Source organism: Apis laboriosa, unplaced genomic scaffold (assembly GCF_014066325.1).
Source record: "Apis laboriosa isolate Shangri-la unplaced genomic scaffold, ASM1406632v1 scaffold112_cov148, whole genome shotgun sequence".
NCBI classification, from domain to species: Eukaryota; Metazoa; Arthropoda; class Insecta; order Hymenoptera; family Apidae; genus Apis; species Apis laboriosa.
Window position 1 is genome coordinate 5,443,789 of NW_025220865.1, and position 18,831 is coordinate 5,462,619.

General features: G+C 41.2%; 1 protein-coding gene across 12 annotated transcripts in view; it reads right to left on the reverse strand.

Moving 5' to 3' along the window:
- Window positions 1-18,831, reverse strand: part of LOC122713978 (AF4/FMR2 family member lilli-like) — a 446,526-nt gene that overhangs the window by 220,283 nt on the left and 207,412 nt on the right. Inside the window, exon 1 of one of the 12 annotated variants that reach the window (XM_043934928.1) lies at window positions 7,414-7,561. The exons of the other annotated variants lie outside the window; for them this stretch is intronic. Coding sequence (XP_043790863.1) covers window positions 7,414-7,431 — 18 coding nt within the window. The 5' untranslated portion in view covers window positions 7,432-7,561. Of the gene's footprint in view, window positions 1-7,413; window positions 7,562-18,831 lie in introns of those variants that run through there. 12 annotated transcript variants of the gene reach the window in all.

An 18,831-nucleotide genomic window follows, 5' to 3' on the forward strand; every position in this document is an offset into this window, starting at 1 on the left:
ACTAATTAGTCATCTCGCTGTCGAGACTCTTAAAAATTTCGATATTTCAGAGCTGAAGAGCTTCCCAAAACATTCAAAACTTTCCAGACTTCGAGGACATTGAAGTTCGTTAAGCCTATTAAAGCTTGCAAGATTTTTCAGGGCCTTCGGGAACTTCTAATTTCGAATCACGTTTGAAGCGATTTGAACCTCCTCCACGATCAAAGCACGCAAAAGTTTGCCACGACGGAAAATCGAAGCGCTATTACACACGCTTTTTGTCTAATTTTATTCTCTATTAATAATTTTTACTCGACTAATCTAGAAAATCGAGAAATTAAAATTTAATATTATCTATCAAAATCTACGTATCAATTTAATTAAGAAATTTCTAACTTCAAAACTTCCTATTCCAGATGTACAACTTTACAATCTTCCACCAAAACAAAAACTATGTTCAATTACCTCAATTTTTAACAAACTTCTCCAAAACAAGAAATTAATACCGTTTTATCAGAGAACTTGGTTTATTAACTTCTTGCAACTCCAGTCTCTGATTTTCAAACAGAAAAGTCCAAGTAACAAGCGACTACAAAACTTCGATCTGCACAAAACAATCGTGCATTCAGTTGTTTGCAGAGAATATTTTTTTTCCAAATTTCTTTGTTAATCGATATCTATCCACCATCAAATTTTAATCTCAAACATCACAAGAAAAACTTAATCGACGGTTCATCGATCAATAATTCTGTTCGATCTTTCATTTTTTTGCTCACAACAGAAGCTAAGTTAATATCTGACTAATATTTACAGCCAGGGAAAAATACAAAGCTTGGAAACCATAACCACTTCGAATGCAAGAAGAAACGAAATAATGGCGGCTAGGAATAGATGCTTATTGATATTAAGATGAATTTATATTTGTTACGTATCCTCGTGTTCAATATCATTCAAGATAAAATGTTTTGAGATACCAAAAAATATAATGAAATATAATGAGTTTAAAAGTTACTTGACCTACAAGTTTAAAAAATAATATTGTCAGGAAACAAAATTTAGCTATTACTTATCACTTCTATCGAATCAAAATGTGAATGGACATATAAGACAATTTTGAGATATTGGCATTACGACGATACTAGCGCCACGTGACCATTAACTCTTAACGTCCAATAATTATTTATTCGTCTAACTCGAATTATTCCAACGTTTTTTTATAAAAAATATATATATATATATTTTATTATAATCGATGAGACGATAAAATTCGGTAATTAATTTCGTTTCGAATTTACGGGGAAATTCGGTCTACAATATCGGCGAAATGGCTCTCGGTAAAACTTTCCTTTCCGGGTTCAATCTGCAACAACGGCCTACACAAGTTTAAAAAATAATATTGTCAGGAAACAAAATTTAGCTATTACTTACCACTTCTATCGAATCAAAATGTGAATGGACATATAAGACAATTTTGAGATATTGGCATTACGACGATACTAGCGCCACGTGACCATTAACTCCTAACGTCCAATAATTATTTATTCGTCTAACTCGAATTATTCCAACGCTTTTTTATAAAATATATATTTTATTATAATCGATGAGACGATAAAATTCGGTAATTAATTTCGTTTCGAATTTACGGGGAATTCTACAATATCGGCTCTCGGTAAAACTTTCCCTTCCGGGTTCAATCTGCAACAACGGCCTACACAATTCGCAATTTGTAGGCCGAAGAAACCGACGGTAAGTGTACGTTCGAGGGAACGTGGAATCGTAAACGGGGGAGAGGGGGATAAGTAATAAGAAAGCGACTAATCTCAGTTAAGAAGAGTAAATAATCAAGCGGAGTGAATGACTGGCAATTTAATCAGACCGTTGGCCAAGATTTTGAATTAAACCGACCGGTGGTACCGGTGCCCATTTCATCCAGATAGTAAATCCACCAATTTCGCAACGGCTGCTAATTTTCGTGAAAAACTCGTTTTACATATTTAATTCCCCTTTCTCCCTCTTTCTCCTCCTTTTGATGAACTCCCTCCCTGCCTCTCTTTCACACGCCTTGTTCACCGAAATCTAATCCAGACTTATAAATACTACATTTTTAATTTTCTTTCTATTATAAAACCTCGCAAATTAATCGATCAAAAAACACTCCCTCGGCTCCCTCGTATCATCAGTTTCTACGACAAAATAATTTGAACGCTACGAAAATATCTTTCAAATTATTTTTATCATATATAACATTTATATAACATTTTCGATTCATAGGCAAATTTAACGAAATTAAATATCGATCCAACGTATCTAAGATAAATCGGTTAAGCGAAATTATCGATTCTCATATCGAAAATCACGATTCGTTTAATCTAGAAACGACAACAGAACGAGAAGACGCGATTTCATGTCAATATTATCGCGTACAGCGAAACGAGAATGAAGACAAGCGGTCTAATTATCGGCCCAGCCTATGTACCCTCGCCGTTTAACGTGTCGAGGACCGTGTCCAGGGTTATCCGGAACGTGGACGTGGCGGAATTTTCTAAGATCGTAAACAATCGGCGCTCGTTACTAGGCACGGATAACTCGATAGCTGGTAGCTTAATGAGCGTTTTCACCGAGGCGGGGGTAAAGAAGTATTTGCACAAAACTGCACAGCTAATCGGAGCCTAATTAAATAAGGGAGGAAGCCTTAGGGGAGGGGGGAGGGCCGGTAAGAATGAAAAACAAACGAGTAACTAAGTAAATAGCCGTTAACGAAGCGTTTGTTTGCTACCAAGTTGCCGCGGCGGAGGGGAGGGAGAGAGGAGGAGGAGGAGGAGGAGGAGGAGAAGGAGGAGGATCGATATTCCCTATCTCGAAACGATTAAAACGGGCCTGGATTTAATGGACCAACGTTTCTAAGGATTGATAACATCGATACACTTCGAAGTCCTCTCTTTGAAACTCTTGTGAAGAGAAGAAACGTGGGAGAATTTTTCGAATAATTTTTGAACGTGCATGGCGTTCGATGTACTCTGCGATTCCTCGAAATTTTGGAATTCAGGACGAGTTTTGTCGTCGATTATTGCTTACATTTACGCCGAACACTCGAAAATTTCGACGATAGGGGAATCGTTTTCCAAGGGTCGGATAGTATCTCGCACGAATATCGAGATTTCCAAAATTTCGAGAATCTAAATTCGCGTTTAGAGGCGATACTCGCTGTTTGTGAACATTTCCAATTTGTAATCGTATCGGGCCTCGTCCTCGAAACACAATTCCGGTTCTTGGAAATCTTGGAAACCCCTTGGATATTTACGCGTCGCGAGATTTCAAGAATTCGAATTTCACCCGATATTTTTACCGAATACTTCTCCTGTTCAAACAAACCTTCGATCCCCCGAAATCCAATTCGAAATCTCGAAAATTCCAATACTTTATCCGCCAGACAAGAGATATCTTCTCGCAATTCCAACCCAAAAATTTCTACGAAACCTTAACCATATATATATATATATCCAAAAATCAGTCGTTCCCTTAAAAATAATATTCCAGTGTGAGAAACCGAAGAAGGACAAAGAAGAGAAGCTTCGTCCCGTCGAAGATAATGACCGCGCGATTTTTAAGAAGTTGGTGGAAAGAGGTGAGGAAGAGGTGGTCACGAATCCCGGTTCGTATCACGTTCTATCTACCCGGGCCGCCCCTTCTGAGGGCACAACACAGAGAGAGAGAGAGAGAGAGAAGGGGGCCCCCTGAGCCAACCTTCCCAAATTAGGCGCCGAATTCTCACCCGGCCGGCACCTCGCTGCCCTTTCTGCTCCCGTGCACGTGGAACGGAGTCAACGGCCCGTTATCGTTGCCTGAGATCGGGTGGCAGGCATTGCCCAACCACCGAGACCACCTACGCTTCCCACGCCTCGACCGAGCAACAACGAGACGAGACGAGACGAGAGGAGAGGAGGATGTGCACGAGCGTGCCTCTCACGAGAAGATCGACGAGAGAACCCGAATCGATTCTGATGTATCTAACTAACTAACTACCTTTGAATTCATTTGTTCGTATACTTAGCTAAGAATATGTTAAGAATTACTTATTGAGTGGATTGTGTCTATAATTTTTTTTTTTTTTTTTTGAAATTGTGAATTGCGTTCTTATTTCCATAATTTTTCGAGTGAAGTTATAAGGGAGAAGATCGATGCTGGTTTCTGTACAGATTTCGTTTTAAAAGTTTTTTTTTTTCAATAACGAATGAATCGTAGGGGATAGTTGTTCTATCAAAGATTTTATAAGAGGTTTTTTAAGGACGATTCGATTTATTTGTTCTAACGATGAAATCAGAAAATTGATGAAACTTTTATTCTCTTCGGTTAGTTTCGAAACTGAGAGATACCACGTTGCAAATTATAAATTATCCATTTTCTCTTCGAAACAATAGCGAACAGTGAAAAAAATTAGAAAAAAAATATTAACTTCTCGACTGAAGAGCTTAGAAGAAACTTAACATCCATGAAACAAACTATCTACAAATTTCAGAAACTATCCTTCAGAAACTTTCTCCAAACTTGAGAGAAAAAAAAAAAAAAAAGAAGAAGAAGAAGAAGTAGCAGAATTCTGACGAGAGCGATAATTCATCAGGAAGGGATGAATCGTTCCGATTTTCTAGCCACAGTCGCAGAGAAAGCTGAATCAGCAGGGAGAGCGGGGGGGGGAGGGGGGAGGGCATTGAAAATCAGGACGAGGCATCGCGAGAAAAGCGATCTTCGTGTATCGCCAGGTGACTCGGCAATCCCAACACGGTCGAGAAATCACGAAGGCCACGGATATAGCAAGGGGTGGAGGGGGGAGAAGGCAGGCAAAAGGAAAGAAAAACGAGTTTATCGCGGAAACACAGCCCGCGGGAACAGGGAAAATATAATTCGACTTGACGCGGGGATAACCATACGTTATTATATTCCTAACGCGTCGCGTGTAACCCTGGATAGAAAGTTAACTCGAGTCTTGTCCAATTTCAGGGCAACGGCCGGTGGCAACGAGGTTGCCTGGTCGTACGGCTGGATCAAAGACAATGGGGGAATCTCGTTAAGTAGACTGTGCAACGGGAAAGTAACCGACGAAAAGGGGGAGGGAGGCTCTTAATGTTGGAGGAAAATGACGGAGGAATTGGTAAATGGAATTTTCGTGATAAATGGTTTTGTATAAATTTTGAATTTCCTCGAGTTTTTCTCGTTGCTTCGTTTCGTTGGAGAAGCATGCATGATTTTTGTTAACGATTTGTTAACATGTAATAAAAAGGAAACTAAAGATGGGATAATTAAATGAGTCCATTGAAGATTGAATATACGAGGAAATGTTAAACTAAGTTGTTGTAGTAATAACAGTGTAAAAAAGATTTAGATAATTAAAAAAAAAAAAAAAAAAAAAAAAAATAACGTGCAAAAAATACCAAGAAATATCGAAAGATAGAGAATGTTTCACAATATATTGAAACGTCTACTAATTAAAACTAAGTAATATATTCGAGTAATAAACAACCTCTCATAACGAGAGCAGTTCTTAATTATAAGCAAACCAATTAGCCTTCAATTAAGTCTACATTATATCGCATTATTTTTCAAATGTGAATAACGATCGCATTTCTCGCGTAATCTCTAAATCATCTTCCTTTTTAATGAATGTACATGCATAATTTGTGCACACTATCTCATAGTCGTAAATTTAACGTATAAATGCTAATCCGTAGTCCTGAGGTCTTTGAAAACTTTATTACCGTTAATAATACATATTGGTAAAGGGGATAATCGTAAAAAAATTCCAAAGACCGCCACCACGCCTCGCTCGTTTAATTTCATTATCAGAAACACGATGAACGTCATAAGAGACAGGTACTATCAGCCAAAGATAATATTCTCATTTGGAACAGGGAATTGATGGGAGGGCGGCATTACGTCGACGTTTTTTTTTACCGAAACGATAGCCAGAGACAGCGACCAGCTACACCTGGCCGATGTATTTACGCGCGCATATGCACGGTAACAGGAGGTGCTCGGTGTGATTTGTGACCGGGCAAACTGTTCCGCCGCGATTCCCGTCATTCCGTGATACATCGCTGCGGCACGCGTCTGATGACACAGCTACTACGACAAGCTCGTCTATTCGCGCGACAGCGAGTGGCCTCGCGAGTTCCGGGGAACGCGAATTTCTCAGAAATTGTGGGGACGAACCGGTGAGGTTAATGGAACGTTTGAAAATCCAATGCGATAAAATTTATGCAATGACACATCGAGGTCTTTCGTTATTCTATTGGAAATCTTATTCCGAGAGTAAAATTGTTGCAAAATTTTATGGTATAACCTAAAATTTTCAGAATTGATATAAACGCGTGAAAGGCTCCACTTAACGGATTAAAAAAATAGTGTACTGTTGGTAGAATAAAAGAATTTTGTCCCTAACTTGAAAGATTGTGAAATATAACTGGAGAAGATTGTCTTGAAGGAATAAGGAATGAGAAATAAATAACATTAATTATTAGTTACTATTAAATAATTCTTAAGGTTATCATCGATTCTACACGAAATATTAAAAAATGATATAATTCGTTAATATAATCGATTATCGAAATCTACTTTCTATAGATAAAAATCGATTGCAATTGGATTCTATCGTTCACGTTCCATCTATAGAGAAGTTTTGCTTACAATGGGAGCAGAAGCAACGAGCTCAGATTAGCGTGGGTATCATTATGAGATGATGCTAGTACCTCTATTATCTGTAGATCCATTGTTCGAATACTGTACCACCCGAATATTCTATTATTTGAACATTCTATTATTCAATGCAATACTCTTCTATTGGATAAGATGACACAGTTTGACTTACCAACTACGATTCATTTGAAAATACCAAGCATCCAATCTTTAAGATTCTTAAATCACTTACCTGAAACAAAAAAAAAAAATACAATTATAATTAGAATTAGTTAGAAATATATTAATATTTAAGAATAAAATTATACAAAATGAGCAAGACAAAATATTTTCTATTCCTAAATCTTATTTTTATAAATTATTCTAATCTATAATCATGATAATCATGAATCTATAATGCTCATTTGACAAATGTAGATAAATAGAAAAAAAATAGAATAAATTCAGACCATTCTGGCAGTTTTTGATATGTATTACATTTATATAATTACGCATTGTTAAGACATTCTACATTAAATCGATTTTAAAATCTGTTCGGCTTCAAAATTTTTTCCTTTTTTTACTCTACTTCAGTATAACTATTTGAAATATCCAAATCATGTACACGTATATACACGAAACATTCAAGAATTCATTTTCTTTCAATTTGTATCTATCATATTTTACGAATATCTAATTCTTTTCCTTCGCAATAATTCACGATCATTTAAATTTTTCGAAAGTTATCTATCTTCGATAAATTCTTACCTTTAAAAATTGACACATGATTAAAACGACGAAAGAACGAGACGATGGAAGAGACGCACGCCGTTTGATAGGAGGTTATGTTGAAAATTGTAAAGCAGTTTGTCACAAAAAGGAATACGATACAAGACACGGTTAATGAAATATGAACGCAAAAATATATTATCACAAAGAACGACACACTCGAAGATAATTAATACAAAATGTAAATGAGAAATTTACACGATGATACAGTTAATTTGCGACGTAATTACGCAACAATTATTCTAATACCGTTTTCCGGCACTGAATTTGAACGGATCACTTGTCAATGTAAATGGCGGCTGACGTCACGCCGATCATAGCCGAATGAAAAGTTCGGGTAAAATCGGACGAAGCCGTAGCAACCGACATACGTATACATTTATATATAGTTGCTGATTCTGCAAGTCATCGCGTTACGCGATATATCCTAGCTAAAAAGCTTACGAAAACTAATTTTATCCATATTATCAATAAAGAAAGTTTGGATTATAGCTTCTTCAACTTGTAGTCATCTTTCACGTAAGTACAACAAAAGTTTAAAAATCGAATTAATGCCAGCTCGGACATAATTTTATTTCCTTTTTGCCTCCTTTCACATTCTTTAAAATCCATTCGCCGACTGACGTCATAGCGTCTCCGGTGCACAATTCAAACGAAACCATTTGCATTGCACGCACGTAGGGAACGCAGGTGCGTACGCAGAAACACGCGCGTGCATCCAAGCTACCGTGTTCCACTAGCTTGTACAACATTAGAGAGCGGAGTCCCACGATCTGTGCGATCCACACGATGCATTCCGCGTGACGCGTGCTTCTTCGAAAACAACAATCCGTTAACCGGAAACGCGCGATGCGCTCGATGATGCTCGGGATACTTACGCAAGTTTCGAGTATCGACTGGCATCGTGTACACCGGAGAATTTGTAATGCGTCGACCGTAAGAGGATTCACAGTGTTCTGAATCCCATGTTAATAGGAATCGGGAGTTCCTCCGTTTCGCGTAGTTGTCGCTAATTTGTACCGTTCGATTATCGATTTCAATCGGATTTCAAGCTTATTGACTGTTATTGCCTGTTGATCAACATTTCTAAATTTTCGTTAAGAATGAAACGTGGAATTAACATGTCGTAATTTTATAAAAAAAGAAAAGATCATGAGTTGAAATCATAATTAAAAAAAAAAAGAAATAGAAAGATGTTCTTCGTGTATCGTTTATATAACTATGTGAAACTTGCACGATTTCAACTTTTACCTTTACGTAGCATCTTATGCATAAAAACCATGATGGATCGTTACAAATAATAATGAACGTACTAGAAAGTATGTATTTTAACCGTATATCACGGAAATGACATTTCTCATATCAGAAATAACTAACTAGACTAACAAGTAAGCAATTAAGGGCACATGAGTGATTATACGACTATATACGAATGAAACGTTCACTTTGCCGATAAGTTACTGTCGCAAAATTCACTCACTTTTAATGCATACCGCGGAGTGATTATCAGATTTAATTCTTGTCTACGTTCTATTAATATCAAGTGATTACACGTATATATATTTAAAAGCTATATAAAATAATCTGAATTTATCTCAATTACATAAAATTATTACATTACATTACATAAAATATTTTATGTATTTTATGTATATGCAATATTTTACCATTTAAATTTTATTTATAATTTCCAATTTTTATATTTAAATTATTATATTTGTTAATACGACTATTACCTGTAACTTTCTAAATTTTTATTGATCATTACAAATATATAAAAGAAAAAAAATAAAATATAAAATAAAAAAAGAATCCAATACGAATCGAAACACGTCCTAAAATACAGTTTTCGAAATAAAATGTGCAAAATAATTATATCTTTCAGACACGATTTACATTCGAAAAACATTATAATGAATAAAATCGAAGTAAAGAAGCACGAGAGATAAAATAAAATGCAAGCGTATCGAGGTACAAGGAATCCACTGCGAATGTACGATCACTTAAAAGTTAGAATGCGAACAGCCCTTCTTCTTCAAAAGGGCATCGGTGGCCATCGGTCCAAAGAAAAATATGTTTCGAAGGTGGACACGCGATATCGCTCCCTCCATTAATGCTGTACACGAGAACTCGGGTATAAGGCCGAGACAATATTGTGTTTTCTTTCTTCAGTACCCGTGTACCTCATGCGGGTAATCACGACGGCTCTGCCATTCTGCTCTCCTCCCCCCTCCCCCGGTGGTCGTTAGAGCGGCACAGAAGTTGGCGATCACGAGGCTCGATCAAAACGCCGAATATACGGGTGGAAAGTTGCGGTTTGCCTTGTACCGGGGACACAGTTTCCTATTTAGCTGAACTACCACGTCTCGTTCGAGGGATTCTCCCGGTGTCAGACGCCGTCTGTATATCGATTCGAGCCCCCTCCAGAAACAACTATTCGTCGAGCTTATTTCTCGATATAAGATTGGATTTTTGGCCCTCTTAACAACCCTTCCCCTTTCCTTCCTCCCCTGACCAAGAATTTCTCCATTTCTAAAAAAAATTCTCTTCTCGTTCGAGATCCGCGGTGTTGCTCTTGGAAAAAAACTTTCAAAATTAATTAATCCCTATTTTAATCTCATTAAAATATTATGTAACAGATTATTCACGTGCGTGGAAAATGCATAACGTATATATATTCGCTCGCGAATACAAAAATTTTCATCAGAATCGATCGCGGATAAAACCTTCCCCCCCCCCCCCAAAATCGGCAAAATCGTGCAAGAGTGGATGGATTGTCGACGAGAGAGTTGGCAACCCGCACTGGCTGCGGTCGAAACATCGAGCGAAACGTAAACCTCGTCCGTGAAATTCAGCAACCGTGACGCACGGTTCCGTATCGATTTTCGCGTCACGGAAAATGCAGACGCACGTGCGACTCCCGTTGGAAACGGGAGGATTGTCTTGGTGGGAGGGGGCGAGAGAAAGAGACAGGGGACGACAACGACAACGACAACGACAACGACGACGACGACGACGACGAGGACGAGGACGAGGACGAGGAGGAGGACTGGCGGAATCGATGCGAGCAGCGCGAATGATAATGGAGAAATTGCGGCGGGGAAAAGCGGACGGAGATGAACATCGAATGGAGCGAATGGACACACTGACAACCACGGGCGTGATCATCGTATTGTTCGATACGTGCCTCAATTTTCCGTACTGTCTCATTCACCGCGCACTCTAATTACCCTCGAGGCTTACCGCGTGGTTTTAACATCGATACATACGGGAGGGAGGAGCGGGAGAGGTGGTGCGTGTGTGCGTGCGCGCGCGTGGGAGGGGATAGGCGAGGGATAGGCGAGCGTGTGCGCGGGGGTGGGGGGAGGGAACGAGGCGTACGAGGGCACGGTGGAGAGATAAGGTCAGGCGTAAATGGCGAATTTCACGGGAAATTTATGACGTTTCACGGTGGAGAGTAATTATCAGTCAGATACACGATCGTTAACGGTTTATGAACTCCCCGAAAGGGGTCAATGCCGTCAAATGCCTCGTAGACGCCTACGCGTTTTCAAGTGTGATCCACGCATGGGGATTACACGTGATTACAACGAAACGCGTTTCTCAGAAAATTAACATCATCAATACAATCGTTATCCGATACGTAGATTTGTACAACGAATTCGAATTTCTAATCTATTCGAGTATTCTTCGGGCGAGTAGAATTTTTAATAATTATTAATTATTAATCAAACCGTCGATCGATATCTCACTTATTCCTTTACTCCTTCCTCCTCACGAAAGTGAATCGATCTTCATTCCATTCCCCCCTCCCATGCACAAACTCCCATATGATATTCCTTAAAGGAACATAATCGCTCTTTGACAATCTCGATCCACTCAATCACCCAATTTACCGCTTTACACTCTCCCAAATAACCGATCCCACGCTTTATCCCCAACACACGCATCTCCTCTTACGAGACTCGATCGAGACGCTTAATTACGATACCAACCCCTTGCCAGCTAACGCCACGTTGAACGCCGAAAAATGTTTTCCATCTCCCCTCCCCCCCTTGGAAGCTCGACACGTTTCGATCAGCTCGGTCTTTTCCTCTAAAAGGGAGGGGGAACAATCGTTGCAATTTATCGGGTGTACGCGCGAGAGAGAGAGAGAGAGGAAGAGAGAGAGAGAAGGAGAGAGACGTCCACATCCCCCTCCTCCCTGCGCCGCGTTATTAATTCCGTCGCCTCTTACGTCATCGATTCCCTACACGGAAACACACTCTGTTCCAGGCCCTCCCGCCCAAGGAGGAGGGACGATGATAGCCGAGGAGCGAAAGTGGATAATGCGGAGATTGAGTTCAACTCGACTTACGTCCGCCGGAACTATTTGAAAACTACTTCGAACTGTCAGATTAACTGAAAGTATGTGGCGGCGGGGGATTTCACCCGCGGGAGGGGGAGGGCCCGACGGGGGGGTGTGCATTATTCATGGGGTTAAGCATTACGAATCTTCCTAGGGAGAATAATGCAAAGACGTCCGCGCCGCGTAGCGGGCAGATTAACGGGAAACTTATTGCGCTCGGGCGAAAATGATAATTTTCCACAAGAAGAGGAGGGAGCAACGTTTTCTTCTTCTTCTTCTTCTTCTTTATATTCTCTTCTCTCTTTGTTTCTTCCTTCTCCCGTTGTACGCGTTTGTGGACAGTGTTTTGCAGACGCCGACGACGTGGAAATTCCGCCAGCTCGGAACGGAGGAGCGATTCCATGGAAATCGAGGTTTCTTGCGAGGAATGGAGGGATAAGATGTTTCGCGAGGAATTGCACGTAAGACGGTGCAATTTCTTGCGAGTTTCTCGTCTTTGGTTGAAAAAAATAAATAAATAATAGTAATTTTCATCCGTTCCAAGAATTTTCACGAATCGATGAAATATTCTTATCTAAATATTTCTCAAGAAATCTAGTGAATTTTTATAGGGAATTCTCGAAATTATTACGCACGCGTCTATATTTCTTTCCTATACTCTTCCTTTCGAACGAACGAATTTCTATGGAAGGAATATAAAGCCGATCTTAAGGGAGAAGGAAAAAGAATCAGCGAAACGTATTGGACGTATCGAAGGCGTTAACGGGGAAACGGAGGATAGATGAGAGTTGCGTGGAGAAGCGTGCGAAGAGAAGCGGGCTAGAGCACAGAGGGAATATGTAACGAGGTTGAATATGAGAGGCGAGCAGATTTTTCTTTTTAAAACTACAACTGCTCTCGCCCGATCTAAAATAAATTGGCCCTTGATAAACCGATAACTTTACCCGTATCGCAAAACGAAATTTCAACTTTATCGTCGAACTTATTAAGAATGATCTTTCAATATATATATATAACGTTAATAATATACATTAATAATTTCCAAAAATTTCTACTCACGTTTCGCCAAATTTAATTCTTCTCTCTCTCTCTCTCTCTCTCTCTCTTCCCCTCTTACTTTAAAATCTCCCCTTCGAGAATATTCGCGACAATAATTGCAACGCGTTATACACGGTTAGCTGGTAATATCGAAGCGCAAGGCATTCTCGACAACTGCCCCCAAGTGACTGTCCCCATTCCACCCTGAATATAGAGACTGATGCAAAAGAGGTAGTGTAAGGAAGGTGTCGTATCGACGGGGCATCGAGAGGTCGGTCGAATTCTGTTTGCCCGGGGAAAGGGGCAAACAGAGCGACGTGGTGTGTATTCCTGTCGAGGAAGAAAAGTAAGCGGGTCGAGGGAAGGAAACATCCCCCCCCAAGTACGAAATGTTTCCCTCTGTTGCGGCGGAATTTGCCTTCGAAAATATCGTTTAGATCGGCGGAGGGGGTCGGGTCTCGGAACGGCCGGATGGATGGAAACAAGGAGAATGTGCGTGCACGGGGAGGGAGGAGGGAGGGAAGAAGTGAGACGAAACGATACGGACGAGCGAACGTGGGAAGAGGAGGGGGAGGATTGGAGTGAAAGTGAGCAAGGAGGGGGGCGAGACGCGAGGGGCGACCCGAGGGTCAGGTAACCCTGGATTGCCCATTTCCAGTTTACTGCTAATTCATTCAAATTGTATTTGTTCCCAAATATACATTCTATTCTCCGGCTTTCCTCCTTCCATTCGTTCCTCTCCAAGACGACTACTAGACACGCGTGTCTATACACAACCCGGTCGCAAGAGTCTTCGTACGTCGTCTTTTGTTCGTGCAAACAGTTGCCGTGTATTTGTGCGTTTTATCCCACGATAATTCGCTTTTACATTTTTTTGCTGAGTGGAGAATAATAAGAAGCGGAGAATATACGTTATTTATCATAGGATGAGACGATTCGAGTAATTTTTGTTATTTTATATATAATTTCTCATATTTTCTTTAAATATAATACGACTATAACTAATTCGAATTATAAAATATATCAGGTTACAATATTGTATTATTACGCTGATGTAGAAAACTATCAATATTCAATAAGAGATAAAATAATTTCCTAATAATTGTACATATTTTGTGGCAAAATTTACACATGTGTATCGAGAACCTCTTTTCGACGTTTCAACGAATCTCTTTCCTTTTTTTTTTTTTCGTCCTCACCCTTGATACCCTCCAGATCTCCTCCAGAGAATTCACGCGGCGAATATAGATTAAGTAATTTCGAGCGTGGCGCGAGAATCGAGATCGTGATCGAGGGTATCCGGTTTTCGCGATCGATTCGCGCTTTCTTTCGAGATAACGCGCGTGAGACTCACGTTCGCGACGTGAAAGAATAATTACGTTTGCGAATATTCCACGAGAAATCGAGCCCCCTCCCTTGGATCGATAAAACTCATTCGTTCAAATCGTATTCAACAATGACGAATTCGTTCCATTGTTATTACACTTTTGTATTTATAATCTTGCATAGTGTAGTTGAAATTTGAACGTACGAAGATCTATGGAACAAAGCTAATCTCTATTTACAAACTCTATTTTCTCTCTCGTTCATCCAATTACGAACGTAGTTAGTAAACGGAGCAAATTATATTTTTACACATTTAAAATCTCTCTTCTTAAACAACTAATAATAAATAAAGATCATCCAAAGCCGATGTTCCTGAAAACTCGAGAGAGGAACCAACCCCTTCCTCCAAGAAAAATTGGATCGATCCAAGGGATTAGCGCCCATTTAGCCTGATTGGTAAATCCGCGATGTGTCTCGCGATATTTCACGGGGGGAGGGGTCGAGAGGGGGTGGAGTTCCATTCCAGCGGGGTGAAAAGTTGGCTTCTTCCCCTCAATTTCGGTTCTCACATAATTTATCTCCCACGATGATGCCTTCCGACCGCCAACTTTTCTCCAGAGGGGAGGGGAGGGAAAATTAGCGGAGGGCGCCCCTTCTGGCGCGGCCTTCTGTTGACATTCCTCCCTCCCCTCCCCTCCCCCGTCGAGAGGAGAACAGCCTCTGTATCCGTGTCACGAATCCTCGCCGATCGCCTCTCTTGGAATCAACGTTTCCACCCCTCCGGCCAACAATTACCACCGCCACCAGCGTCGACGGATACAGCGGAAATTTACATGGAGGAAGAGGAGAAGGAGGAGGAGGAGGAGGTGGTTCCTTCTTGTCATCGACCCTCCTCTCGTAAGTTCGAGCGGTTAAGGGATTCCTCCAAGTGTTCAGGAATTCGGTTCAGAATGCGAGAACGTTTGCGAGATCTTGGAGGACATTGTTTCCGGAAAGAATCGATCGTTTTTCTCCCGTTGGATTAAAATTTAAGGGGCGAAGGAGGAGGGTGGAAGGGTCGAATGGATCTGGCTCTATCTCGATCTCCAATTTCAGATTTAAGCTCTTTGAATTTGAATTCTCTATATTTGTATATGAATATTGTTATCCGTAAGAAAGGGCAAATCTTACGAGCCGCGATTTGCTATTGATCCACCAACGACAAAGGAGTATGGTCGAAGCGAAATTTTTCTTTTATCGATGGAGAGATGGCCGGTAGAATGGAACATACATATACGAGAGGCACAGTCCAATATTAATACAAACAAGAATTCAGAATACGGAGAATCGTAAAAATTTATTCGAGTTCCATCTCGAAAAGAAGGGGTCAGTAACTCGGATCTATTTGGAATCAATTCATAATTCAAAAGAAAAAGAAAAAGAAAAAGGAAGAAAGAAAAGAGGAAACTCGGAATCAATTTCTCAAAATTACGGGGAGGGGGGGAGCAAATCGCGGGAAGAATTTTGACACGATTATCAAAGTTCAACAAACCGTGCGAGCGTCCCGTTACGATTAAAATCGGTCAGATTTCGAGGGGAAACGCTTAATTCAACATTCGAGCGTTTCGATCCTGTATCAATTTTCCCTCCGCAATCGATCCCTTTATCATCGTTAAACTTACTATAATATAAACTAAACCCTCCCCTGTCGAGATCCACGGATAGTTCCTTCTTCTTCCTCCCCCCAGGTTTCGAAATCTCGACCAACGCGCCCCGAATTTTATTATTATCCTCCTTCCCCTCGAACCACGTTTCCGCGGAATGGAACGGGTGAAATTTACAACGGATTTGCCGGCGGAATCTCATCTCTCTCCTTTCCCCTCCCTCCTCCCGTATTATCGGAATATAATACAAAAGAAGCTAATAACGAGAAACTGAGAGGAGCAAGCGAGAAAAGAAAAAGGAGAGGAAAGAAGAAGAATAGAGAGAGAGAGAGAGATTCCAAAACGAAACGATTCCTTTATACTCGTGAATGAGAGGGAGAGACTTTGCGATAGAAGGGGAATGGGAAAAATTCGCGATTCCCAAGTGTTCCCCGTATCGGTAAGCTCGATCGATGGCAAGTCATCGAGATTCAGTTAGCATAACAATACTCTCTCTCTTTCTATCTGGTACTTTGGATGGGTCGCCTTGCCACGGGGGACGGCGTCGAATCAATCAGAGGCACGTTCGACGTCGACCGAGAACCGAGCCGCGAAACCGCGTGACAATCGATATTTCACTTCGCCTAGGAACCGTGTACACCCGCTCTCCCGAGGTATAGGTAACCGAGATGGTTGGAAGGGACGCGTGTGTGCGCCTCCCCCCCCCCCTCTCCTCCGCGCGATACATATGTAATCCCTGGAAACGTAGCAAAGACGCTTCGGGCGGAATAAGATTTGGACCGCGGAGTGGCAATCGATGATGCCGAGGACCTGGTGGAACGAGCGTTTGAAGGGGGACGTGTTTTTATAGTATTATCTAGAAACGTTATTACGCTCCCTCCTCCTTGCTCAAAGTTGAAAAATGCAACGATGAAGGGAGAGAGGAGAAGTAAGGAGGATTTAATCTTAGAAAGTCGAGCAATTTGTATTTCGTCAAGTTGGATCTTTTTTCCTTCTTTTCGAAATTTAAATTCGAATCGTTACACGTCGTTACGCTGGGGAAAATCCATCGGGGTATCTGAATATTCATAAGTCATCTCTCCAAAAGGGGAGAGATTTCCCTTCCAAAAAAGGATGATAAATCGCCGTTTCGAAGCTAAACACAGTGTGCGAATGATACAGCTGTTCGTAGCGTACAAAGAAGAAAGGGGGAGAAGAGCGTAATCGCGAAGAGCGTAAGCATCTTAACAAGGGAGAAGTAGTCGAAAGAGGAGTACACTCGCGGAAGGGAACAATGGGAGAGAGGGAGAGGCGGACGCGAAGGCGAACGACGAGAGCGGCAGTGGAACAAGGAAAAACTGGGGAAAGAAGGAGAGAGAGAGCAATCGGAAGGGAGGAGAAGAGTGGAGAAATGAACTACTCGTGGAAGAGAATATATGCGTAAGAGTAAGAATAAGAAGAAGAGGAGGAGGAAGAATAAAGGTTCGCGTGGTTTACACGGCAGGTCTACGAGCAGGTCTCGAATGTTCCCTGCCCTCTTCCGGATTTATGGATTTCATTATTGTTGGCTGGTCGTGGTCGGTTACACCGGGCCACAGAGCTGTCTAAACTTAAACTTGCCGCCCGTTTGCATTTTATGAGCAAGTTCCTACGCGCCCATAAGAATCCCAAGAGCCGAACCGGGCATCCGTGCATCCATCCACCCCCTCCTCTACCCTTCCCACCTCCAACTTGTCGGCCACCCACCGTGTCCTCCTCCTGGACGGAAGGTAACGTCCCGTGCTACCCACAACCATGCTCCAACCACCCGTTACAACCGAGCGTGTAACCCTGAATCACACCCTCTGCTCCCTTCCACCCTCCGTGCTTGCGAAGTAAAAGAAAAGTCTCGAACGCTTTTCCATCCTAGTTCTATCCTACTTGAAATTTCCACCAACGATCTCGCGCCCTGTCGTTCCTCCTCTCGTCCTTTTGTGGCTAATACTACATTTTTCCCTCCCTCTTCTCCAACGATTTAACTTTGTCATTGGATATTTATTTATTTAGCGAGAAATATATATCGATTCGATTTTCTTAAAATCTTGCGATCTCTGAAATCTTTGTGGCTAATAGTACATTTTTCCCTCCCTTTTCTCCAACTTTATCATTGGATTTAACTTTATCATTGGATATTTATTTATTTAGCGAGAAATATATATCGATTCGATTTTCTTAAAATCTTGCGATATCGAAGTCCGGCTTCTCCGGGGAGCAAAAAAGAGAAAGAAAATTTTCGAGGTACGAAGGGGAGGGGGGGATCGGATACCTATACATATACCGGGCGTCGATAAAATATTAACCAGGTCTCCGCGAGACGCCGCGGAATTTCATTACGCAAATTCCAGGCGCGAGCTTCCTCGAAAAGAATCGTGAAATAATTTACACCTCGGGATCCTCGCGACGACACGTCCTCGCGCGCGCAGCCGTCCTTCTCCCCCTCCCTCCGCCCGACCTGACGCGGCAATCCGCTAGGAGACAATAATACCGGGGGCAAAATTGAGTCGGTATAGATGTTGGAATATGCGAACGAGCCGGAGCCAGAGTGCACTGTTCAATAATTCAGCAGCGATGGTAGATCTTCTTCCTCTCTCTCCCGATTTCAACCGATTCCTCCTCCACCCAGACTCTGCTGGTTTTCTTATCGGTCGCGCGCGTCCTGGCCCACCATACCGATCCGCACCGATAAGTGAAATAAATAAATATCCCTCGCTTCTCCGCCGTATCGAAGCGAGATCGATATTGTGATTCAGAAAGCGAAATTGTTTCGCTCTGTATCCGAGTATTGCGATGGTAAATATATTTTTGCACGAATGATTCTTCGAATCGAAGTTGAATCACGGGGAGGGGGGGGATTGGAAAATGTTGAAAATTCCAGTGCTTCGGATCCGATGTTATTATTGAATATCATCGAAACATCAGAAGAAATTTTCACGGTCAAGTTGGAATTATTGAATTTCTCCTCTGAGAGTATAAAAAGGTGATTTTTAGAAATCTTTTAGAAAAGGAAATATTTTAATTTTTCTA